At 31.4% G+C, this 25,208-nt stretch overlaps 1 protein-coding gene across 2 annotated transcripts in view; it reads left to right on the plus strand.

Moving 5' to 3' along the window:
• The first annotated feature begins 1,614 nt into the window (after positions 1 to 1,614).
• Positions 1,615 to 25,208, plus strand: part of LOC124357052 (RNA-binding protein 42-like) — an 82,403-nt gene continuing 58,809 nt past the window's right edge. The window contains exons 1-5 of one of the 2 annotated variants that reach the window (XR_006921917.1): positions 1,615 to 1,950; positions 8,852 to 9,072; positions 9,489 to 9,966; positions 10,799 to 11,091; positions 17,636 to 17,830. Coding sequence is in view for 1 of the 2 variants with exons in the window: in XM_046808449.1 (XP_046664405.1) it covers positions 1,898 to 1,950; positions 8,852 to 9,072; positions 9,489 to 9,966; positions 10,799 to 11,091; positions 17,636 to 17,830 (1,240 nt within the window). In the remaining variant the exon portion in view is untranslated. The remainder of the gene's footprint in view (positions 1,951 to 8,851; positions 9,073 to 9,488; positions 9,967 to 10,798; positions 11,092 to 17,635; positions 17,831 to 25,208) is intronic. The other variant, XM_046808449.1, reaches the window with a different exon arrangement.

Raw genomic sequence — 25,208 nt, forward strand, 5'->3', positions numbered from 1 at the left:
AAATAAAAGTACCCTGCAGGGGAGCGTTTTAACTTCACTACTTTCCCAATCTCTGTATCAGAAATACATCAAGTTGTACCTACAGCCGACATTCTCTTTACAATATGCAGATGACATAGCAAAATACACAAATAACAACTCTGACTTAGCAAAGGAAAACTTACAAAGTGCCCTATACAATTTGGAAAATGTATTCAATTATTTTAATCTTAAAATAAATGGGAATAAAACTAAAATGTTAATTTTTACAAGGAAAGAAATCAACAGATAAATTACGATATAAATATAGACAACAAAACATACTCGTAGTTGATAGTGTAAAAATACTTGAAGTTAATATAGATTATAAACTTAGTTTTAAACAACGCATTTATAGCTTGGAAAACAGGGTCAAGAAGACCTCAATATATAAAGAAGTATGTTTTGTGGTAGAGGGGAGGCTCACTCCAGATTAGTACTGTAAATATACAACATCATAATTAGTAAAAAGATAAATTAGGCCTACTGTAGTTTCTTACTGTCATGTATCAAACAATATTTTGAAAATACTTGATATATTACAAAATAATGCATTAAGAATAGCATAATTGAATTTAAATCCACTCCTATTGTGTCACTCAACGTGGAAAGTTCAACATAGCCATTACATAAAAGAAGAGATATACTCACTGAAAAACTAGTGTATAAGATAATGACAGAATAGGAACACTTGGTCTTCACAAAATTAGGCCATCTATCCATATGCAAATGGATATCCTTATTGGAACCAAAAAATATTACATCATATATCAAAGAAGTAAATTTCTTATACAATTTTAACCCTGATATTAATGAATATCAGGAACAAATTATTAAACATAGTAATTTGAACATTACACATTACGAAACATAATTTTACCTTAAGCAATATTTTATCTTATTGTGTCGAAATGGATTATTATATTAGAGTAAGAGGAATTGTAAGACATATAATCGTGGAATGTCCAAAGCTATTTTTCTAGAAAGCAATACTTTGAAAAAATAAAAAAACAATCTACGCAATGAAGAAAAATTCATAGAAATTCTACGTAGTTTAGATATGAAACTATATAATTAGATTTTGTACAATATGTAACAGTAATTCATAAAAATATCTAATATAAAAGTACACAGGCACATATCAAATGCTCATACACTAAAAACCATAATGTTGCCTGGTATCATGTGGTTCTTCATTTCGTTGGCCACAAATTTCGGGATCTTACAGGTCCCAGGTGAGAAGATAAGAATCCTATGGGTGGAATATCCTTAGAAAAACTTCTGCTTTTACGAACATTAATAGTACAAAAATATAAACACCCAATACTAAATTATTGGAGATAATAATAAAATAACAGTTGTGATACCTCACAGTCATGGTAAATTATGTATAACAAAAAAAAAAAAACCTCTGGAATTAATTTTATTCAAATGTACATAAACAAACTAAATAAAATGGTAACTACAATTATATATTCTTAGATAAAAGTGTTCAAATAGGTTACGTGGAAACGAACCACGGCAACATTGAATTAAAATGGCAATAAAAGAGAAGGAAAAAAATACTTCACGTTTCTTCCACTGTCTTTGATTTATCTGTTGTTTATGAAACACAAGAAATACTTCAAGAAGGTAGAAGGCCTACTTATTAACTTTGAGGTTAATGTTTAGAGAAAAGTAGTTTTGTCCGGTGCCCGCTTCCTGCTATTTATTGCAATTATTGTGAATAAACGGAGTAATGCAAGTTCGTGACTGAGTGTATAATTCTTATTTACTCTAGACACTTAAGTGGTTTCACCAGGTTGAGAACATTTTGTCAGTTTATATTAATAAGTAATAATATTGTTTTACTTACAGAAGAGGTGCAAATAACATTAAAATGGGCGAATTAAACGACGAAAAACTCAAAATGATGGAAGATGAAATGAACAGGTAAGTAAGCATAGCTGTTTAAGCTAATAGTTTGCTTATTATTTAATAAATTATTCAACCAAAAGAATTTAACCTTAAAGTGATGGAATTGTAATTTGTCTACTAGTAGTGTACTATTGCTAATAAAACCAGTTCTTGAACATATAGGTCTTGTCTTAAGAGGCTAGTAATAAAGATAATAGTCATTTTAGATTATTATATTGCAATAGGTCAGTCCACAGGTTATAGAGTAGACTACTTACTTATTTACTTTGTATACACCAAGGCAGTTTTGCAGGTGTAGCCTATATTCAAATATGTTCAGGATAGAATATGATAAGCGGACCGGTTTTTCATATTGATATTGATAAATGATATTACTTAATTATAGCTACTGAAATAATGAACCAATACTGATTTTTTAACAATAACTAACTTTATCAACTGTAAACACTTTCAAATAATAAACATATTGTTTTTTAGGGTAGGGTACGATAAGCAGACCCAGTTTTTTATATCAAAGAATGTAATCATTAATACCTAATATCCGCATCTCAAATCCTAGACTATCAATCGATATAAAAGTATCCATAGTCCTCAATAACAATCATATTATGTTTGAAATTAAAATTTGGATTTAATATTTATAGCCTATTGATAAAACAAATTATTATAACCAAAATTTGAAAAACTGAAGACGACCATATTTGCTCCTCTCACAGATACAGTTGTGTCTTTCCCACAAATTTCACATAATGGATTTTTCGGTACGAGTCCAACATGTTGAAGCCACGTAAAACTGGTCTTATCATCTTTAAAAGCAATGTCGTGTAGTTTTCTAAAATTGACTGCCATTTTTAATAATCAAATGTTACTTATATAAAATTGAAATATTACATTACGAGTATTATTTGTAAGTGTTTACAGCTGTTGATATAGATTATTTAAGTTAATTGTTCAAAATAATTAATCAGTATCGATTGATTATATCGATGGTTATGATTAAGTAATTGTTTACCAATTTCAATATAAAAAACCGGGTCAGCTTATAGTAGTCTACCCCCTTTTATCGAGTTCTGATTGTTTTATCATTTTAGCTCCTTTATTATTTATAAGATTGTCATTAAGTTACATGTTTTAACTTATATTAATTATTTTTATTTGAAATATGATTGTTATTATGACTATAAATATGATGATATGATTGATAGACTCGTATTCAATACATTAATATTAAGTATCAATGATTATACTAATCAAAATAAAAACTGGATCCTCTTATTGTACTCTACCCTTATTCTACATATAAATGTAATTCATAATTTCACAGAAACCCTCTTTTGGAGGTTAGAATCCAAAGTTCCTTTTACAAAGTACATGAAAATTAACAAAGTGTAAAATATCATCCCTGTCCTTTTTAGCAAAAACTACAGAATTTAAGAAAATAATAATGACCTTTGCTCACTGTTGCATGTTGAAAAGTTATAGCATTTTATTAGAATTTTTAAAACTTTCTTTTAGGCCTAGGACAGCATAGCATTTTTAATACTGAACTTACTCAAATAAAAATCCAAAATAAAGACAAATTTATTACAAATTAGAAAAATGTATACAACTTGCACATATGTTACTTTTTTTAGGAAACACATAGGAACAAAAAAACTTGTGGTAGAGTATGATAGGTGGACCTGTTTTTTATATCACTCACAGTATTGCAATCATCGATACTTTATATATCGAATAACAGTACAATCAATTGATATCAGTGTATATAAAATATTAAATTACAGTCTCATGTTTCAAATTAATAGAAATAGTTAATAGAGGTTAGTGGTTAATAGGTTAGGTAAATGGTTCAGGCTTAGATTAGGTTTTAGTGTAGGGGTTAGGTGTTAGATTAGGGGTTAATGTTAGGGGTTATATTTAACGTTACGTTTTAGGTTAGGGGTAGGTATTAGTGTATGGGGTAGGTGTTAGGTTAGGGGTTAGGTGATAGGTTAGGGGTCAGGCGATAGGTTAGGAGTCAGGTGATAGGTTAGGGGTCAGGTGATAGGTTAGGGGTTAGGTGTTATGTTTTAGGTTAGGGGTTAGATGCTAGGTTAGGGGTTAGGTGTTAGGTTAGTGGGTAGGTTAGTTTAGGGGATTATTGTTAGGGGTTAGGTTAGGTTAGTAAACCTAAACCTAAATAGTCTAACTACATCAGCCGCAGCGTGCTTTGAATAGGTGGTCTCTGTGTAATAAGAAAGTACATTTAGGTCTAAGTTAGGGAGATTAAGGATTCTCTACATTGAGGGACTTACTCTCCTGTGCAGGATTTTTCTTATCAGGCATTTATTCACTTTTTTCTTTAATATTAGTATCCTTTTTTAATACTTTTTAAGTACTTTTCATTAGTAAATCATGTGAAGTGGGACTTATAAACATTTGCTGGTTTATTATATTACTTTGTACTGTGTAATAGTAATTAAGTAAATTGTGATAATTATTAACATATTTTGCAAACTTTTGAAATTGAGTGTTTGAAGTTGCTAATGTAATTGTATTTTGCTTTTAACAATCGAAAAAGAACCGTTAATGATTTCTTTTAACAGTATTTTTTCATTTTTACAACAAATCATGCTCGAGACGCTCACAAACTATTTTTGTACAACAAATTAATATATACCTATCCAAAATATTTAGTTTCTTACCAAGAATAGTACAGTTATGGAAGTTTAGTTTATAGCCCTAACACATTTTGATCTAGTACCATGTTAGGTACTATCTTGTGAGATGTGTTTTGTTTGTTGCCATGTGTTTGGTGAGCCAACCATAAAGACCATAGGTATTGGTGTAAGTCCTTTCTATTATTAGTTCCTTTTTTTGAGGATATTCTTTTAGGGCTTTCAGCACCTAATTTTCTGAAGTGGGTAAAATACATTTTTTCCGTAATTCTAAGCAATATATGGGTCAACCTCGATTTTTCTCATATTACAATATAATGTTCCAATAGTCAATTAGAAAAGGAAATGACTAGAATTTCTTGCCGGAAAGCAGTTACAGGGAGCAGGCAACCGCCAGACGGTCATATATTGCTTAGAGTTACCTATTAGTGATCAGGGGCACTGACGTGATCTGGGCTTCAAATTTGGAACTACTCGAGTTAATTTTTTTTCTAAAAGAGCAAGCAGCGCGAAGCGCTGCGCAGCGGGCAGGCATCGTGCGTGATCTTTTTTTTATTAAAAATTTCTGATAAATTGTTATTACATATTACAATATAATGTAGGTAATGTATGTAAAACAATTTTAAACACATAATTACATGCTGGAAAGCAAAGTAAACCAATATAATCCGCCCAATACACAATCTCCGTAAAAATCTGGTAAAGGAATCTGTGTCATTCCTTTGGCCTGAATCAATTCAGTATATACGAAGATCACGCACGATGCCTGCCCGCTGCGCAGCGCTTCGCGCTGCTTGCTCTTTTAGAAAAAAAATTAACTCGAGTAGTTCCAAATTTGAAGCCCAGATCACGTCAGTGCCCCTAATCACTAATAGGTAATTCTCGCTGTTGCCTGCTCCCTATAACTGCTTTCCAGCAAGAAATTCTAGCCATTTCCTTTTCTAATTGACTATTGGGACATTATATTGTAATATGAGTTGCCTGCTCCCTATAACTGCTTTCCGGCAAGAAATTCTAGTCATTTCCTTTTCTAATTGACTATTGGAACATTATATTGTAATATGAGAAAAATCGAGGATGACCCATATATTGCTTAGAATTACCATTTTTTCCTGTAATAGTCATTTTTATATATTTAAATATAGACATAATATTTAGAACAGTTCACAGTAGTAATTGCAAATTTCCTCATAATCATTTAAAATAAGTTTAAAAGGTTATGTAGGAAACAGATGAAACATGATCATTTAGAACTACACAAGGAATGATACTTCTATAAAGTATAATCTTCTTTACAAGCAATAAAACACGCTTCATAAAATAAAATCACAAATATATATATGCATATTTATGAAGTAGATTTCAAAAATAAATAATTTTGAAGTTGAATAAAATGAGTATGTGTCATTCAAATTCAATTATTCTTTAGTGCCAGAACATTTTCACAATGTATATCAATGCCGGAAACAAATTCAGTGTTAATAACATCTATGATAAACATTGCCTAGGCCTAATAAACTAGTGTCTATCCAATTGTAGCAAAATAATCACTAGTTGATATTAATAAATAGCTTTTTTACACTTTTCTTGAAACAATTGATTTCAAGAGATTTAAGATGAGAAGGAAGAGAGTTGTGGAGTTTAATGCCTGTCTATGCATAACAATCCAAAGTGGTTCTAAGACTACATTGAGATATTCTAAATTAATGTGAGTTTCTAGTCATATGGTTATGAACAGATCTACTTGTAGGTATGGCATGAAAATTTCATTTTGTATGCAATAGGTAATCTAAAATATTCACTGCAGGTACTGTAAGAATACCATACTTTTTAAATAAAGGTTTACGGTGAGTGAGTCCTTTTATGTTTACATTAGCTATAAACTTGATTGTACGTTTTTGTAAAATTAATAATTTTTTGTGTGTTCAGTCATGGCATACAATAATTCCATAAGATAAGAAATATGAAGGTAGGCATAGTAGACAGTAATGAGGATGTCTGTAGTTACAGTATATCTTAGCCTAATTAACATAAAAATACCCTTAGACACTTTATTGCCTAACATTTCAACATGCTTGTCCCATTTGATGTTACTCTGAAGAATGTCTCCTAGGAATTTAACATTGTCAACGTTCTGTTGGATAGAAGGTTAAAAAAAATCTAAAGTCTGGGTTTTATCTTTAATAAGACAGAGTGAATAAGAAGCTGGCCAGTCCTTTTAAGTATTGTGAAAAGTAGCCTCATAATAAACTGCTTGTAGCCTTTCAGACAAGTAAGAGTCTACAAAATTAACTGCCAAACTATCAAAACCATAAAATTTAAGTTTATATAACAGTTTGTCATGTGAGATTGTGTCAAATGCTTTTGAGATGTCATAAAAGGCACCAATTACGTTATTCTTGCTGTCCAGACCATAAATACAGCTCCTCAAATATTTGAAAATGGCTAAACTAGTACCTTTCTTAGACCTAAATCCAAACTGACTATCAGTACCTAAAAAGACATTTTTCAAAATACTCAACAGTTTGATTGTTTAAAATAATATCAAATACCTTGGATATTATTGGTATGATTGATACAGGTCGATAATTGTAGTTAGACACAAAGCCCCTCTGGTAAATTGGTATGACCTTAACTAATTTCAAACATTGTGGGAAACACAATCAGTACAAAATACATCAGTTTCAATATAACAATTAAATAAATAGGCTAAAATCTCAGAGATATGAGGTGCAGCAATTTTTAGCAGACCAGAGTTCAGGCAATAAAAATCCACTCTTACTACAGCTCAAAGAATTGATAGCATTGTAGACTTGCTCTACGCTCAAACATTTCCTAGAAAATTTGAGTGCTTGACCTTAACCTTATCTAAATAAAAAGACATACAATGATTTGTGTTAGAAATATTACCAACAATAGTACTTACACTACTAGTGAAATATCATTAATTGCAGCAGAGGTAAAATTTCTTTTACTGTTCATACATTTAGGCTTATAATTTTTGCTTGAATTCTTCTTTACAATTGACCATGTTTGCTTGGTTTTGTTCTTGGCATTAACATCTTGATTACAGCTATACAATCTCTTTGCCTCCCTAACAGATCTCCTTGTACTTGCATCTTAAATAGTTAAAACAATCCTTATAACATGCTAGACCAGTGTATTTAAACTGTTCGTACATAAACAAACACCGATCTTTCAGACGTCTAAGATCAGCATTATATCAATTAGTTTTATGAGATGTACATGTACCTACTAGAAACAATTTTTACAGGAAACACAAAGTCAACAATGTTTAAAAAAGTAGTTAAAAACCATTGAAACTTCTCATCTACTGTTAGAAGGGTGTAGGGAAACAACTAACCTGTTTTATTTAATAGCACTGTAAAATAAAGTGAGCTCACACAATCAATAGGTCTTATTATCCTTGTAGCACCTATATCAACCATATCAGCACCATTAGTAGATGCAGTACAACTGGCACCTCATAATGATTGCAAAATGGTCAAAAACAATCATAGGCTCAACTTTAGACCAAAAATTCTATCCGGATGTATTGTAGTGGCTATATTATCAAGGCAAGAACCTTGACCTAAACCAGGCCTAGTTATTGACAATAAGAATTGAAATATGTATACAAGACAATATAATTGAAACTAACATTTCCAACGATACCTAGATTAGGTTGTTACATCAAAATTAAGTACTGTATCAAATTGTGTAGTAAATCTTGTTGAATACAGTCTGAATGGTAAACGGCCACTGACAGAATGAAGTCACACGGCCTGGCTGGGTTTTTTGTGTTTTACTTTTGACAGCTGTAATAGGCACCGTTTGTGTAAAATTTATTAGTGATTAGCTGTTTCCCACGGCTTCACATGCTTTTCGTAAGCTTTGTACGTGTATGACCACTTCTTGTTCAAGTGAAATATATTTTTCATGCCGATGTAGAGTTTATCTTGTTGCCACGATCAAGAAAATCTGTCAAAAGTGTATGTTTATATCACATATATTGTTCATGTACATGTACTTTATTATAAAGTGGTCTAACACTCAAGTTTTAAGTTCAACCAGAAATTAATTTTAAAGACATATATATATATATATATATATATATATATATATATATATATATATATATTATATCAGTTTAATAATTAGCTTATTACTCTTAAAGAGATTTGATGGGTTCCTCCAAATGTTGTAATGAAGTAAAATGGATGGATATATTTACTAGCTAAACTGATGATTTGTTACAGGTTTGAGGAGGAGATTGGATTACCTAATCTACCCCTACCTCCAAGTTCTCCGAGTATACCTGTACAGACTGTTATTGGTGCAAATACTTTTAGCCAAGTACAGGCACAATTGAGAAAAATCGAAAATGAACCTGGGTCCATTGTGCCACCTCCTCCACCTCCACCACCGCCAATGTTTGTACCACCCCAAGTTCAAAGAATGGGACCACCGATGAACATGTGTAAGTAGTAAGCCTATTATATACATTTCTACATCCAAATTTATTATTTACATCTCAAAAGCCTACTAATATAATAAAATATATAGTAATAATGCAATTTTTATTTTAAGGAAAACTTATTATGTAAAAAATTATCTGATCAAACTTTAATATTACATTTAGAGGATACTTATTTCTCAAAAATTTAAAGAAGAGTTACTTAAATATCCACACGTCTTAAGTTATCTACTATAAAGGTCTTCACTTACAACTGCAAAGGAAGGAGCCTATTCATTTACATTTTTTTCTTAACAAGATTTTTTGCTCTTAGTAAAATGAGTTGAGAATGGTCACAAAAACTAGTCTCTCCTTTTGTGTTACGTTGTAAATAATCTTTGGAAATGTAACTTAATTTAATAATATTTTTTCTTTTACAGCAATGGATGGTTCTGGACCTCCTCCAATGCCACCTATGCCTTTTGGTCCTCCACGTGGCTTCCCTATGCCTGGTCCGATGGGATTTGGACCTCCAATGGGACCAATGCCACCAATGGGTCCAGGTCCAGGAGGACCAAGACCTATGCCACATATGGGACCACCGGGTGGTCCAATGGGTCCTAACCCCATGGGACCTGGTGGGCCAATGGGTCCTATGGGACCTGGTATGGGTCCAATGGGTCCTGGCCCAGGACACATGGGTCCTGGTGGTCCAATGGGACATATGGGTCCTAGAATGGGTCCAATTGGTCCAGGAGGCCCAGGAATGGGACCAGGTGGGCCTCCTGCAGGACCGATAAACCCAATGGGACCACCAGGTTCAGGTCCTATGATGGGACCGGGTCCTGGTTTCATCCCTCCACCTCCTGAATTTGTCCAGGCTAAAGTTCAGTCTTCTCAAGGACCAGTTGTTGTGAGGTAAGATGATATAATTTAATTTATATCAACACAAAACAAAAATGAATTGTCCAGATAGATTCAAAGTGTGGACATTGTTGTGTTCAAAGCACAGACGGATTTAACATGAAGTTTGGGGAGTGGTCACAACAGGGGATCTGAAGGTTACGGGGAGTCAGGGTCTTTTCTCTGAGAAAGTGTTACAAACATAAATTTTAATACACTTTTTTTACACATTTTAGAGTTGAAAATGTACTTTTAAATAAAACTAAACTAAATAAACGTATATTTGGAAAATATTTGCATGATTCTTGTGACCACCACTAGCGTCTTAAGGGGTTTTCGTTGTCTTATTACGTATTGTAGGAGCTTCTCCATACAAAACCAAATTTGGACCAAAAGTTTTAGCAAGGTTATCGTAGACTAGAGTGCCCATCTGTCAAATTTGTATAAATCTAAATTTTTACAGATTAAGATCATGGAAAACATCGTTGAATAATATTAAGACTGAATATTTTTGACAGGTGTTAAAGAGTAAAAGAGCTTGAGCAAGTAATTTATTTAACACTTTGTATCCTGGGCCCTTGATACATGTTTTGGCATGGCTCTCGTACTATTTGTAGTTTTTTGTAGTATGATACTTGTCAAAACACAAATTAAGATGGAGTCATTGATAGGTAATAAATAAATAGTATAAAGATGAGATTTATATGATTTAAAAGCAAGGAAATATTTGAAATACAACATACTGGTTGTAGGTTTAAATTTGGGTGCTATAAAAACTCCCTAACTTATTCTGTTGTTTTCATAAAAATTAATTGTTTGTTAAATATATATTTTTTAAATTTTGCAGTAGGGCACCAAAAAAATACAGTGCCAGTGGGGTAGAAGAATCCATGAAACCTGTTACTGTGGGACCAGAATACCCAGCGGAGTTGGCAGAAGAAAAGAAAAGCAAGAAACAAAAGTCTAGTGCAAAAGAAATGGCAGAAAAAGTAAAAGCTTCAGCAGTGGTGTCGGTAGTACATGAACAAGGATCTCAACAGCAACCCAACCAAAAGAAAAAGGATAAGAAGAATAAAAAGTTCATCAGGACTGCAGGAGGTCAAACTTGGGAAGATGCTTCATTAATGGAGTGGGAAGAAGGTATGGGTGATTTGCTTTACAAAATCTTTCTCTAATGTAAGAAATTATAAGTAATATTTTTTTAAAATTTATATGATCTTTGAATTCTGTTTGAGTTGTGTTTATTATGAGAACAATTTTGAAGAATTTATGTGGTTTGAATGGGAATTGGCTGTGAAGGAGGAAAACTAAAAAATTGTCGTTATACTTTAAAATTTAGAAGTAACAGACATCACATATTACAAATATAGTTTATATTCTATTTGGATGAGTAATTCAGAAGCAAAGTAAAACATAGGCCTACTGGATGGTGATTCGGAGTACATAGATTTGATGTAGATTTCATGTCCTAATAATTCCTTGATTGATTTTTCAACAATTTTTCAACTTCAGACAAAGTAATATTTAAATAAATATGCATATTAAAATTAACCCTTTGGCTTGCTTTCCCATATATATTACGCTTAATTTACCATACATATTACTCAATATGAATTGTCCCTCTTCTGTGATTCCTTATATTCTAATTGGCTGAACATTAGCAAAGCCTATCATTTGTGGGGTCTGAGAAATTTCATTTCTGTCTGTCTGTCCACACAATATCTCAAACAAACTGACCTGTAAACTTGAAATTTCGCATGAAACTTCATTTTCATATAGCCATCTCTGAGCTCGATAATAGTGCGTGTGACTCTATGGAATTTGGCTGAGCGTTATCAAATATTTTTACACTAGTTTTATATGTAACCATAATGGCAACGAAAAATGGCAGAATAAATACATTTGTAAACAAGCTGAGTACAATCACATGAGATTTTAACATGACATTAACCCATTAGCTATTAATAATGTATATTGCCCATCGTCAGTCAGCATCGGCGTAATTACCGATGGCATAAATCCTGATGTAGATTATTTTGGGAGTTGTCTATACTATTATATCGATGGACTGTTAAAATATAACATTTGAATTTTGAAACTGGTTGATTTTCTCGAAATTCATTGCTGTTTTTTATTTGTTTTGATTAGTTGGCATCGCAGCAAAATCACGTTCTTTTCCAAGAGTTTTAGTAACTATGTGGAGAACATATTCAATGAAAGTAAAAATGAAGTGGATGATGGTAACTTTAATGACGAAATTTTGAGTGAAAGTAATAGTGAAAGTAGTGATGAAGAGATTCAAGAAAATTATGTGAAAAGGCCTAACTATCAAACTTGGAAGTTGGCAAGGCAAGCAAATGATCTACATAACTTTCTTTCTTGTCACAGATTTAGTATAAATCCAATTGTTGTTAGGCCACTAAATACTTAGAATACAATTTTAACATGTTATATTTTAGTTTGATATTTTTAATTGAGCCTAAGCACCCACACCACATCGATTTTCATTGCAAAATGAAAAATTATTTTGGTACCTGAGGGTAAAAATATTTTAATTGGTAGTAAATAGTTTGACACATGTAGATTATTCATACAGTACACAAAGACAAAATAATCTGGCAAAAGACTATGAGTGTGGCAAGTCAATGGTTAAAGTGGGTAGAATAATTTGATTTCAACACACTCTTGCATTGTTGTACCCTCCGTACCTCAATGGAAGTTTTATAATTTAAACACTGCTATAAAACCTAACTCAATGAACTAAAACGTGAATATATTATGTGGTAAAATATCTGGATCATCTGTACACTTTAAATTTTGTATGAAACTTCATTCCTGCATAGACAAAAGGGATTTCTATAATGTTGTGTGTCCAACCATGGAATTTAGAAGCATATCACTCAGTAGACCAACACAGTTTCTTTTGTGTGCCGAGAGGATGTGAAAATGTCTTTTCTATATAATGTCCATATATCAACAGGACATCTCGGGAATGAAAAAGTGAGTCGTCTGCTTTGAGTTGAAACAGGACTTGAGTGAGCTCTATTATTTAGTTAGTTTAATAGTTAAAAACATACAAAGAAACCATAGTTTTGTCAGGAGATTTTAACATAAATATAATTAAAAATTCATTTGAAAAGGAGTCCTTTCTTAATTTATTACGCACTTACAATATATATTGCTTGAACCTGGAAAAAACAAGAGAAGAGGCATGTTTAGACAACATTATCACTAATATAAATACAGGAAAACTTGAATGTAGAGTAGTAGAACCTCACCTGTCTGACCATGCTGGCATCTTAGCTAGCTTATTTATAAATCTAATCTGACAAACATACAGTGTGCTGTAAAAACGAATAACATGTACAAAACAATAAGAGTGGTGACGCCTATCATCATTGATAGTTTTAAAAAACTACTTCTTGAAGTAGATTGGACTAGGCTTCAGTTTTTTTATACAGTTGACTATGCATTTTCTTATTTTATTAATTTATTAACTAGTTTATATGAAGAAACATATTATTTAAAAGAAGTCATAGTTAAAAATCCAAAAAGGCCAAATATTCAATGGTTTATGCCAAAACTTAAGAATTTTAGAAGCTTTGTTTTAGTTTGTTATGACAATGTAAAAAATAGTAAAGGTTCAGAAAGAGAACACTGTTGGCTAAATCAGTGTACAAGGAAGCTAGAAAACGGTATAAAACCTTGATTAAGGAAGAAAAGCTATTGGCAAATGAAGATTACATTAAGAGGTCCAAAAATAAATGTAAAGCTGCATAAAATATTATCAAAGCTGAAAAAAGCGCAGAATCACAATCTCATATTGATTCTAACGTTTTTAATGATTATTTTATAAATTTAGCACCTAAAACTCAAGTACCTGCTGATTTTAGTGTAGCTCTTAACTTTGTAAATAATTATGTAAATAGTTGTACTCCAAGAAGTACGTTATATTGGAAATTAATTGTTGTTGAAGATGTCCTAAAGTGTGCTTCTGAATTAAATCTATTGGGTAGTGAAGATTACTATGGTTTTTCGAATAAGATTACTAAACAGATTATCAGTGTCATAGCTGAACCACTAACTTATCTATTTAATCGTATGTTAATTGAAGGCACATTTCCTCAATGTTTAAAAATAGCAAAAGTAGTTCTTATCTATAAGAAGTGTGATAAAACAAACCCTTCCAGTTATCGCCCCATATCTTTAATACCTGTTTTTAGCAAAATATTTGAATACTGTATCAAAATCCAATTACAAAACTTTTTCATGCTAAATGGTCTCATATGTAAAGAACAGTTTGGGTTTTTACCAGGACTGAATACTACAAAAGCTGTAGTAACTCTAGTTGGTAATGTTATTCATAATTTTGAATATAAAATAACATCATCTGCAACCTTAATTGATTTGTCTAAAGCCTTCGACAGCATACCTCATGAGTTACTCATAAGTAAACTTTATTGCTATGGTGTGCAAGGTAGTGAGTTGAATTTGTTGGTATCTTATTTGAAAAATAGAAAACAAATGGTGGTTCAGGGTTCTAATTCTTCTCTCATAAAAACCATTCAAATTGGTGTTCCACAAGGCTCAGTTTTAGGTCCTCTTTTATTTATCGTTGCAGTTAATGATTTTCCTTTCAATTTACCCTGTATGTCAGTTTTGTTTGCTGATGATACTACTCTTCTAAATCACCATAGTACACTTAATGGTTTAATAAAACAACAAGAAAATGCAATGAAGGTAGCAACTGAGTGGTTTCAGGCTAACAGGCTTGTTGTAAACAATAGCAAAACAGAAAATATAAATTTTTAAATGGACAATGTAATTTACAAATGTTTTAAACCTTTTAAACTATTAGGAATCTTTTTAGACAGTACACAAAGCTGGGAAAGCCATATAGAAAGTCTTTGTACTAAATTGGCGAGAGTAATTTTCCTACTGCGCAAATTGAAACTCTGCATCACCGAAGAAATGCTAATAACCTCCTACTATGCCTTTTTCCACTTCCACTTAGTCTATGGAATTACTTTATGGGGAAATAGTTGCCATTCAAATAAAGTGTTTGTCTGGCAAAAAAGCAATAAGAATTATAAAATATCTTAATGAAAGGGAATCTTGCCTGCAAGCTTTAAGGGACTTAAATATCATGATGTTGCCCTGTGTGTATATATATTATTGTTTATTGAATGTGAAAGCAAATCTGCAAAATTATACTGTTAGAGAAACCATACATACCTATAAAACTAGAAAAAAGTACATGTTAGAGCTGCTAAGGACCAGGCTTAAAAAAACAAAAGGTAGTCATATCTATATGAAAATAAAACTATTTAATAAGTTACCAAAAGGAGGATGGATTGTAAATATAAATAGGTTTAAACGAGTTGTAAGCAAATGGCTTAAAGAAAAGGCATTTTACTCTGTGAATGAATATTTGGTCTGTGATATTAGTTCCTTTAGTTTATAATTTTGTCTAGTCAAGTTTTAAGTTTTAACTTTTGTTTTATAGTTTGGAGATTTTATGTTTTAACCACCTGATTTACATATTTTAAATATTTATATTGTAACATTTTTCATTGGGTTTTAATTGTATATGTTATTTGTGTTTCTTGTTCAATCTGTGTTTTTTATTTATTTTACCCTACAATGCTTTCTTATTTCTTAAATAATTTTATACAACCACTCTCTATTTATATCAGTTATTAGCTTTGTAAGTTCTCATGTCTTTCGCAACGTTCCTGTTAATTTTAAAATAAGTCTCCAATTCTAAAATTCTAAAAGTATTACTGCCCAATAGTTTGACGAAGTCTATTGTAACATTATGTTGCTTAATGACAAATAAAGACATCTTGAATCTTGAAATGAGCTATAGATATGTATTTTTACATGCAACCTCAATGAAGTTTATTAAGCGACATGTGTGGTGTATTCCTACCTTGTTCATAGAATAGTATTTTTACTATTGTTTTGTCTGGATGAAATCCAATCAATTCTCTAAATTGCCAATTTTTTTTGCCAAGCCATGAGGAAAGATTATGTGCAGTACGCACAGGTATTCAAAATCCAAATAAAATGGAGCTACTAATATCCAAAATGCAGTTATGGGATCCATCCAGTTTAATTATGAAGGATGATAGGCTAAAAGGATTTCAGACATTTGCCATTATTATATGTTCCAAATTGTATAACACAATGTAATACATAAATTGTGTAGGAGGATTGTTTACATGTATCCTACGCAGGACTATGTAGGATGAGTGTAATTAGAATCTCAAACAAGGATCTTCCACCATTGATGTCTTCAAAACAGCACAGGGAATAGCTAAAGGTGCCATAACAACTATCATCTAAATTTTTCAGTTTACACTGCATTAAAACATTGCTTGTACAATTAAATTCTTTAAATATTTTGGCCTCGCTGTAAGGAGCCGTCTTCAGTCATCAGATCTTAAACTGAAAGTTTAAACTGAGTTTCATTTTAACATCTGTTTACTGAAGGAAACCCCACAGCAAGGGCAAGAAATATTTAAAGAATTCAATTGTGTAAGGAATGTTTTAATGCATTGTGGGAAGCTTTGATGATGTTGTGACTAGAACTGTATTTAAGCCTAAGAACCAAAGTTGAAGTTACCAAGTTTCAACTTATGACTAAATTTAAACACCTGGCACTAAAATACATAGAAAGTCTGGTGGATCAATAGTAAAATTAAAATACAAACAGAAAGGCTTAATGATCATGAATAAAAATTGTATTATAGGAACTTGCCTTTGGCCACGGTCGAGAAATGAGTATCGCCTCAGACCTTCTCAGTATTGAAGTATGACTTTACCACTCAGTGAGTGGGGCACAGAAATTGCTCTATTAGTCACTTTGACTTGTAATTCCAACACAATGTAAACCACAAGGAAGTTGAACAGCCTCTTAGTATGAAACAGCTTGACACATTGACTGCTGTGCATGCACATTACTACTGTCCTAAAGTAGGTGACTTGTGTTGCAGTGAAGGTGTTCCATAACTTAACAGTCAGAACTGAATTTCTCAAATTTCCTGAGCTGGAAGAAACAAGTGAAAAATCTGATTAAAGAGCAAAATAGTAGTTTTCAACACTTGGAGCAAAAGTGTTTGTTTTGTGTTCTGTGCACAATCATGTTTTATGATCAAGCCGAAATGATTAAGTGTCTAATGACACTTTTGCTCCATGGGATGAACAACATTTTTATCGTAAGGGAAACAGAATTATTAAAACTTACACATTTTATTTAATTTTTATTACATAATAACTCATATGTAAATTTAACGTGTGTAAAACAGTAGTAATTTTTTATTTTTACTGAAACAACATGAGCTTAGTGCACTAAAAAAACGTGAATTTTGCATCAGCAGATTTTTCAGACCTCTGTTGGTAATGAAAAACAATGACTGTATGGACCAACTTGATTATAAAAAACAGCTGTTATGTGTACAGTATGATCAAGAAGATTTATACCGTCATTAATAATTAAAATGTAGTTTTAAACATCCAGTTCTGAAAATATGTGTTTTTGTCTTTGCAAAGAATGATGTAATAATAGATTTTTTTGTAGCGCAGTAGCAAGAGGGGTAAACATATAGAACTTATAAAACCTAATCTGGAAATGTTCTTCAAGTTATCTATATAAAATGTATTTATAGTAGATCACTTTCAGATGACTTCAGACTGTTTTGTGGTGACTTGGGGAATGACGTTACGGATGAAGTGTTAACCCGAGCCTTCAGCAAGTATACCTCGTTTTTGAAGGCAAAGGTTGTACGAGACAAACGGACAAACAAGACAAAAGGCTTTGGTTTTGTCAGCTTTAAAGACCCGCAGGACTTCATCCGTGCTACAAAGGAGATGAACGGTAAGTGAAATCTTTCTTGAAACAAAATTTTGTGAATGTTTTTACTGAACTACTTTATTTTGTGTTTAAAACATGATTTTTGATAATTGAACATCTAAAAGACCATCGTTGATGTTAAATTTATATAAAACTACATCTCCTAACATTGAGAATGGATCTCATACTACATTTACTAACAAAATCTATGTACACACGAGTGACTGAATCTGCATAATCTGTTAAGGTGGCTGAGCAACAGTCAGTATTATTGTACGTCAAATACAGATTAAAACCAGCTCACGTTTGCATCATTTATAGTTATGAAACAAAAATAAGACTGATAGTTTACTACCATATAACTCACATCTGTTCAAATAAATTATTTACTGAATTTATAAAAGTAAAGTAAATTAGTATTTTGTAATCAATAAGAACACTTCACATGCAGTAATATTAAATGGTAAATGGTTGAATGGTGAACTGTATAAGTATATTCCAAGTATTTTAACTAATAGTTAGCAAAATACAAGTTATAAGATCCAAAAAGATCACATTTTCGGGTACGGGCTGGAATAGCGTGGTATTTTGGTGTCTGAAAATTCCTTTCTGAACATCCTAAAAAAGGTTTGTGTAATGTAAATGGTAGGTTTTTACGGGCTACAGCTGCCTGTGCTGTGGATGTGCCTTAGTTAGGATTGTACATCAGTATAAGTGTCTTGAAACAATTAATTATTGATTTAGTGAGCTTTTTGATAGGGTAAGAAGAGCAGGTTTACTTTAAATTGAACGTTAGTACTCTTCTTCTTTACATAAAGTTGACTATAAATGAAATTATATAATTCCCACTGAGCAGTTTGTCAAAAAAAGAGAAGTCTCTCAGGGGTGGCCTATTGCCAAACTCTTAACTTCGACGCTTCTCTTGCAAAGCTTACTTAATAACTGGAAACATGGCCTGAATGTACTGTGTAGATATAATATTGTGTGCAAATATAGTACAGTTTGTAAAGTCAGTTAACAGTTAAGTACAGCCTTTTTTGTCTCATAAATTTTAACTATACTGGATACTTTGAAATTGAAAATCAGTAACTCTCCTTCTGTAGTTGACAAAGTTGCTAGTGGGCATAAAATATTCAATTTATGTTAAACTGGATGTTCGTGTGAATAAGTTGACACTTCTTCCATCTGCTCTTTAAAACCTCTCATTTGTTAAAACCTGGATTTTGTCCTCTTTAAACTTATTATTTTATTTTTTATTGCATAAAACCTATATTTTATTGTATAACTTATGAAGGGAAATAATAATGAGGATGGATATAGGATTATGTGGGAAGGGGGAACATCATGTGATCTATTTTTGGAGAAAGGAAGTCTCTGGTATATTTCATGCCAAAGTGGTCTAGGCTTTATAAAGGCCTTGGCACCAAAGGAGACAGCACACCCTCCATCATCTACTTCTTCCTAGAGATGTGTCGATATTGTATATGATAACAATAAATAAACAAGTCAAGTGTTTAATGCTCTTGGACTTGCCATACACAATAAAAAAAAAAAAAAATATATATATATATATATATATATATATATAAAACTCAAATAACTTAAATTGAACATTAAAGATACTAGCCATAAACAATTGTTTAAATATTTGTCTTTTTATATTCAGATCTGTTCTGTCTGTTGAGTGATACAGTATTGTATCTTGATGAGGAGAGTCTGTTCTTGGATATTTTGTATTCACCAATTCAGAGCTTTTTTTAAAGTTTGTTTTTGAGAATAGAAGGAAAGAAGGATTATCTGGACATCTGCCATCAGTGATACAAAAACTGTAACACTACATTTCTAGATCTGTAATCTGATCATTTAGTTGGATAACTAATCTAACACATAATCCAAAATAAACAAATCACACCGGAGTGTTTTGACATGTATATGCTGGGATTCACAACAGCCATGTTTTGTGTCAACTCCATGTACTATCTCTAAAACATGTACTTAATAAAAACAAATAACTAATTATTAAAACTGAACTAAAGAATACAGGACACAATTAATTGTTCTGCACTGACTGACCAACCTCAGAGCACTGAACAGAGGCCAAGAGTAAATGGTGATTGTTACAGCAGAAACATGATAGTCACAAAAAAGGTAACAGTAGTGGGCCTGTTTTGTTATTGATTCATTCTAGATGAACTACTTAAAACCATACTGTGACTCTGGATTGGTTTATTACAAATCTGTAATGTGTTTAAAACTTTAAATTTTCTTGTTAGTTTATTTTTTTAAATTAGCAACCAAAATGGCCTAATTTTGACTGATTGGTTGGTCTGCTAATTTAATGTATGATGCTTCAATTGTTTTCTGTAAAAAATGAGGTTCTCGATATATAATCTCGGTTTTATCCAAATTTATATTATGGTCTTCGCACCAACAATGATGTGCAATTTTCTACTGTTCTGTTAGCCCCTATCTCATGTTTTATTCGTGTTCTTTTATCTTAATGTTTAATTGTCTTTTTGTCTCCTCTATGTATTCCCTATTACAGGTACATTTCCTACTGTAAACACAGTTTTTAGAATCTTGTGGTTCATTTTTTGGCTTTGTTTTTACAAGACTTTGTCTTAGAGTGTTGCCTTTTTTAAACGTGGCTCTAATGTACTCTCTACCCACCCTTTGAATTTTCTCTGATAATCCTGTCACATAAGGGATTGACAAACGCAAATTTATCTTTATTTTGATTTACTGGAAGGAGAAATACTTTTAATGTGATCTAAAAACTAATTCAAGTTAGTGTATCCATGATAGTGTACCATATGTTTAGTGTCTTCCTGTTTGTGGTATTAAACTATCATCAATAATAAATATTGTAATTCACGAATAAAATAATAACGGTTAATTAAAAAAATACAATTATTAATCCTGGAATCGAGTTAATTTTTGATGTTTTACGCTTAGTGAGACAAAACATTGTTTTGTCATATTCCTTTATATACAGTCTAGTATTGTTTACTGTAACACCCAATTTTATTTTGAAAACTGACAGTGTCAGTATGTATTAATGAATGGTGAGTGGTTAACCCGCTTATGTAATGTGTGTAATAATTTGTCCTTCAATAAACTAATAGGTAGCAAGAGTTTGGGGAAAATAACAAATTTTTAACTCTTGAGAATCATAAAAGTAATGTAAGAGGCAATATTGCCTGTTAAAAAGCATTTGATTATTTTATTCAAAGTCAAGATTCTTTATTGTGATCTCTTAATAATACAAATAATGAAGAGAATAATAATTACATAAAATGTGTTGAATCTTTCAAACATTTAATTTTTAGGCTTACACAGCCAGTGTCATGACTATTATCAAAGTTGTTTTCCAGTTCAAACCGCCTCAAAAAATTAATATCATAATTAAAATTTTGAAATATTTAGGCCTTGCTGTAGAGCATCTTGACAGCAAATGTTAGACCAAAATTAAGATGACTCTGCTCAAAAAGGTTTAAATAATTCAAGATTTGAATTTTGTTAGCAAATTTGTTAATGCTGTTTGAGCAAGAAATGATTAATGACAATAATTTTCAAAAAAAGTTCACTTTAATAATTAAAATCCCCTTTGAGCATACTAATGGCCAGGGGCATTTCCAATTTGTACTCTACCGAGCCCAGATCCCATCCCAGATTGTCCCAATTTTTTGACGTCAGATCACATTGGACCTTCAACACCACCTCCGCACTTCTGGTAAAAAAGATAAACACCCTCGAGATATTACCTGAATTTAAGCTCAGATCATGTGTGCATTAATTTTGTATATTTATAATACATACATATAAATTGGACTACTTATATAGGCTATAACAAATAGTAGGTTAGGACAGAGGCAGAAAACAAGAACCGATCATCATAATGACATATAATTTTCACAGTAAGTCAAATCAAAGTCTAATCTAGGATGCAACACATTAATTTTAATCTGTAACCATAAAATAGTACCACAAGACTGAAATGGAAAACATGATAACTCATAGGTGATATAAAATTGTCCTGTGAAAAGTAGCAAAGCCAATAAAAAATTAGCTACACTCAGAAATCAGTTTATATAATTAAAAATAATGTTTTAATATTTATTTAAGTAGAATCTGTTGAAATGTAAGATGTACTTCTTTATGTAAGTTTATAAAAGTACTAAGTTGCTTTTGGTTTTCAAAAATCTTACTAAAACAGATAATAGATCTTAATATCCACAGGTTACTAGTTACTTGAGCTGTATTTAATTAACAAGTGAAGTAACAAATCTTCTTCCTTACTGTGGTGCTTCCTTACTTTTCCATTCTTCAATTTCGTGAATTTATTATTTGATTTAATTTAAAGTTCTATTTCTAGAAAGCTAGTTCTTCTTAAAGATTGATAAAATTGTATCTTTGCCACAAGCAATGGGTTACTCATACTGCACCGTGGTATTAAGTTATAATTTGGGTAGGCCCCACCAGGGTCAGTTTGTGTTAAGATTTAATAAGTTACCCACATACGTATCATGTGTTCTAGATCTTTAGTTTTATTGTCATATGTAAATACTCTGAATTTGTTTACACTGTGTTGGTTTATTAAAATGAATTTTGTAAGAGTTTTAATAAGTTTTACTAATTTAATTTTACAGTTATGAAAATATATATGCAAATATAAGCTCAAGAATCATTTCAGCTCCTTAATACTTTGTAATAAAGCAAGAACAATGATGACAGAAACAGAACTACGTGTGCACCTTTGGAGCAAAGCAATCATATGTGGTGCATATCAGCTGAATAGATCAATAAATAATCAAGTACCTGCTAAAATATGGCATGGAAATTATACATAAATACACTGAAAATATTTTGCAAAGGATAGGCAATTAAATTACCAAAAGATTCAAACATTTAAGAAAGAGCTTTGAAAACAAGAGTGGTAGGCTACACATTAAATGGTTATAGGCTCTAGAATCTGAAAATGAATGAAATTCTCAAATCAAGAGATGTCAAATTCGACAAGACAAATTAAATACTAAGAGAAAAAACCAACTTTAAACTGTATGTTGAAGTAGGTAATTTACATATTGACGATGAAAATAAACACAAAGGAAAAGAAACAATAAAACATCAACACCTTGATGACTGAATTGTATTCTGCTTTTTGTCTGGTGGCTGAAAATAAGTCTTTAACTTATAAAAAAGGTATAAGTAGAGGTGAAGAATGGCAAAAAGCAATTAAAGAAAGAATTGAATGCTTACTAGATAATATACATACATGGACAATAACATCATTACCAGAACAGAAGAAACAATAGATGCTAAGTGGATATTTAAAACAAAAGAGGATGGAACTAAAAAAGCTTGATTGGTTGTACGAGGTTTTAAAGAAGAAAATAATTTTTTGCAGATTCTATATAGAAAGATTGGTGTATAAAACTGGATATACCAACTGCTTTTCTAAACAGTGAGTTAGACTATGAAGTATACGTGAAAATACCCAAAGGATTCAAAGATGGAAATTATATTCAAAAGTTCTCAGACTGAATAGAGGATTATATAGATTAAGAGGAAGTCAGAGTTGTAACTCAAGATTTAACACATTTGCTGAACGAAATGGTTTAAAAGGTTATCTAATGATTCTGTTTATATATTGGAACAAATATTTGGTTTTTTATTTTCCAGTGACATCTTGGTAACTGGAGAAGAATAAGAGGAAATAAATAAAAGTTGTAATTAAATTGAAAAATGAATTAATGCTTAATACCTAGGAGAAATAAATCAGTTTTTTGCTATGTAAATAAAGAGATAAAAATGAAATGAAGATAACTCAGAAAAGGCAACTTGACTTGCTAGAAAAATTTTATATGAAAAAATGTAATGGAACATCAACTCCTATAACCAAAGGATTTCGATTGAGCTTAGATGAAGAAGGTACCTTATCGAGAACTAATCGCAAGCTTGATGTTTCTAAGTACTACTTCAATAACTTATGCTACAAGCTCTCTAGAATAGCTCGAATAGCTCATGCTGGTGGATTTTAGAATGAAGTAATGAAAAAAAAAAAAAAAAAAAAAAAAAAAAACAAGCTCTCTAAGCCAATTTCTTGATAAGGTATCAATAAAGGTGCATGGAAAGAAACCAAGAGGGTATTAAGATATTAAAGACAACTCAAGAAATGTGACTTGCAAAAATATGAACGAAAATTATTTTAGACATATTCTGATGCAGATTGAGCTTCATACCAACTTGACAGTTATAGTGGCTCTGTCAGTTTTTATTTTGGAAATCTATGAGTTTTTATTATGGAAATACAATAGCGTGGTTTTCGAGAAAACAAGCATGTGTGTCGTTGTCATCAGCTGAAGCTGACTATGTTGCTGCTGCTTCAATTGTACATAATTTATTAAATATTAAAGGACTTTGCAATGATTTAAATGATCATAGAAAACAATAGGTCATAAGTTATCTTATACGTTAACAACAAAGGTACAATAGACATGACACAGTCTTTTGAAAATAGTAAAAGAACTAAACACATTGATACAAGATGCCGTTTTATAAAGAATTTGATAATTCCTGGAAATGTGAAAATAAAGTATGTTGAATGAAAACAAAATTTAACAGTTGTGTTTACTAAGAGTTTATTAAGAGACAGTTTTGAAAAAATAAGAGTATCTACAAATTTTAAAAGTTTACGATTTTTATTTTATGAATGAACTAAGAATCGAAGTGGAGTGTTAAGATTTATTAACTTAGCCACATACATATATCATGTGTTGTAGGTCTTTACTTTTATTGTCTTATGAAAATACTCTGAATTGTTCACGCTGTTGTTGGTTACTTAAAAAATAAGATATAAGAGATTTTATAAGTTTTACTAATATAATTTTATAGTTATGAAAATATATATAAAAGTAAGCTCAAAGATCATTTCACCTCCTAAATTATAAAAAATTAGCCACTGCCACTTGCAGTTCATTCCGAGCATATTGCCACAAGTAATGAGTTACTCACACCACACTGTGGTAATAAATTATAATTTGGGTGTGAAAGGAGTAACCGGTTACTTGTTCAGTTCAAAATTCCTCCACCAGGGGCATTTAGTCACCGCCACTTGCAGGTCATTTCAGGCACATTGGATGTGAACACTTTAGTCATACTTACATTATGTTGTGAAAGATATGAATTCAACCACTTCTGTATGGAACAAGTGATCAGTTCAACAGTTTCTTGGTAACCAACTCCACAACTGAATACTGACTTGCCACATTAGCAGTAAAGTTGTAACAGTTCCCCCATACTAACATAGTGCTCCATGACTGTTGGATGCTGAGATATGCTGTGTAGCCAGTTTGTTATCAAAACGTATAAAATGCAAAATATATAACAAGTTACATCCTGT

This window comes from Homalodisca vitripennis, chromosome 3 (assembly GCF_021130785.1).
Source record: "Homalodisca vitripennis isolate AUS2020 chromosome 3, UT_GWSS_2.1, whole genome shotgun sequence".
Taxonomy (NCBI): Eukaryota; Metazoa; Arthropoda; class Insecta; order Hemiptera; family Cicadellidae; genus Homalodisca; species Homalodisca vitripennis.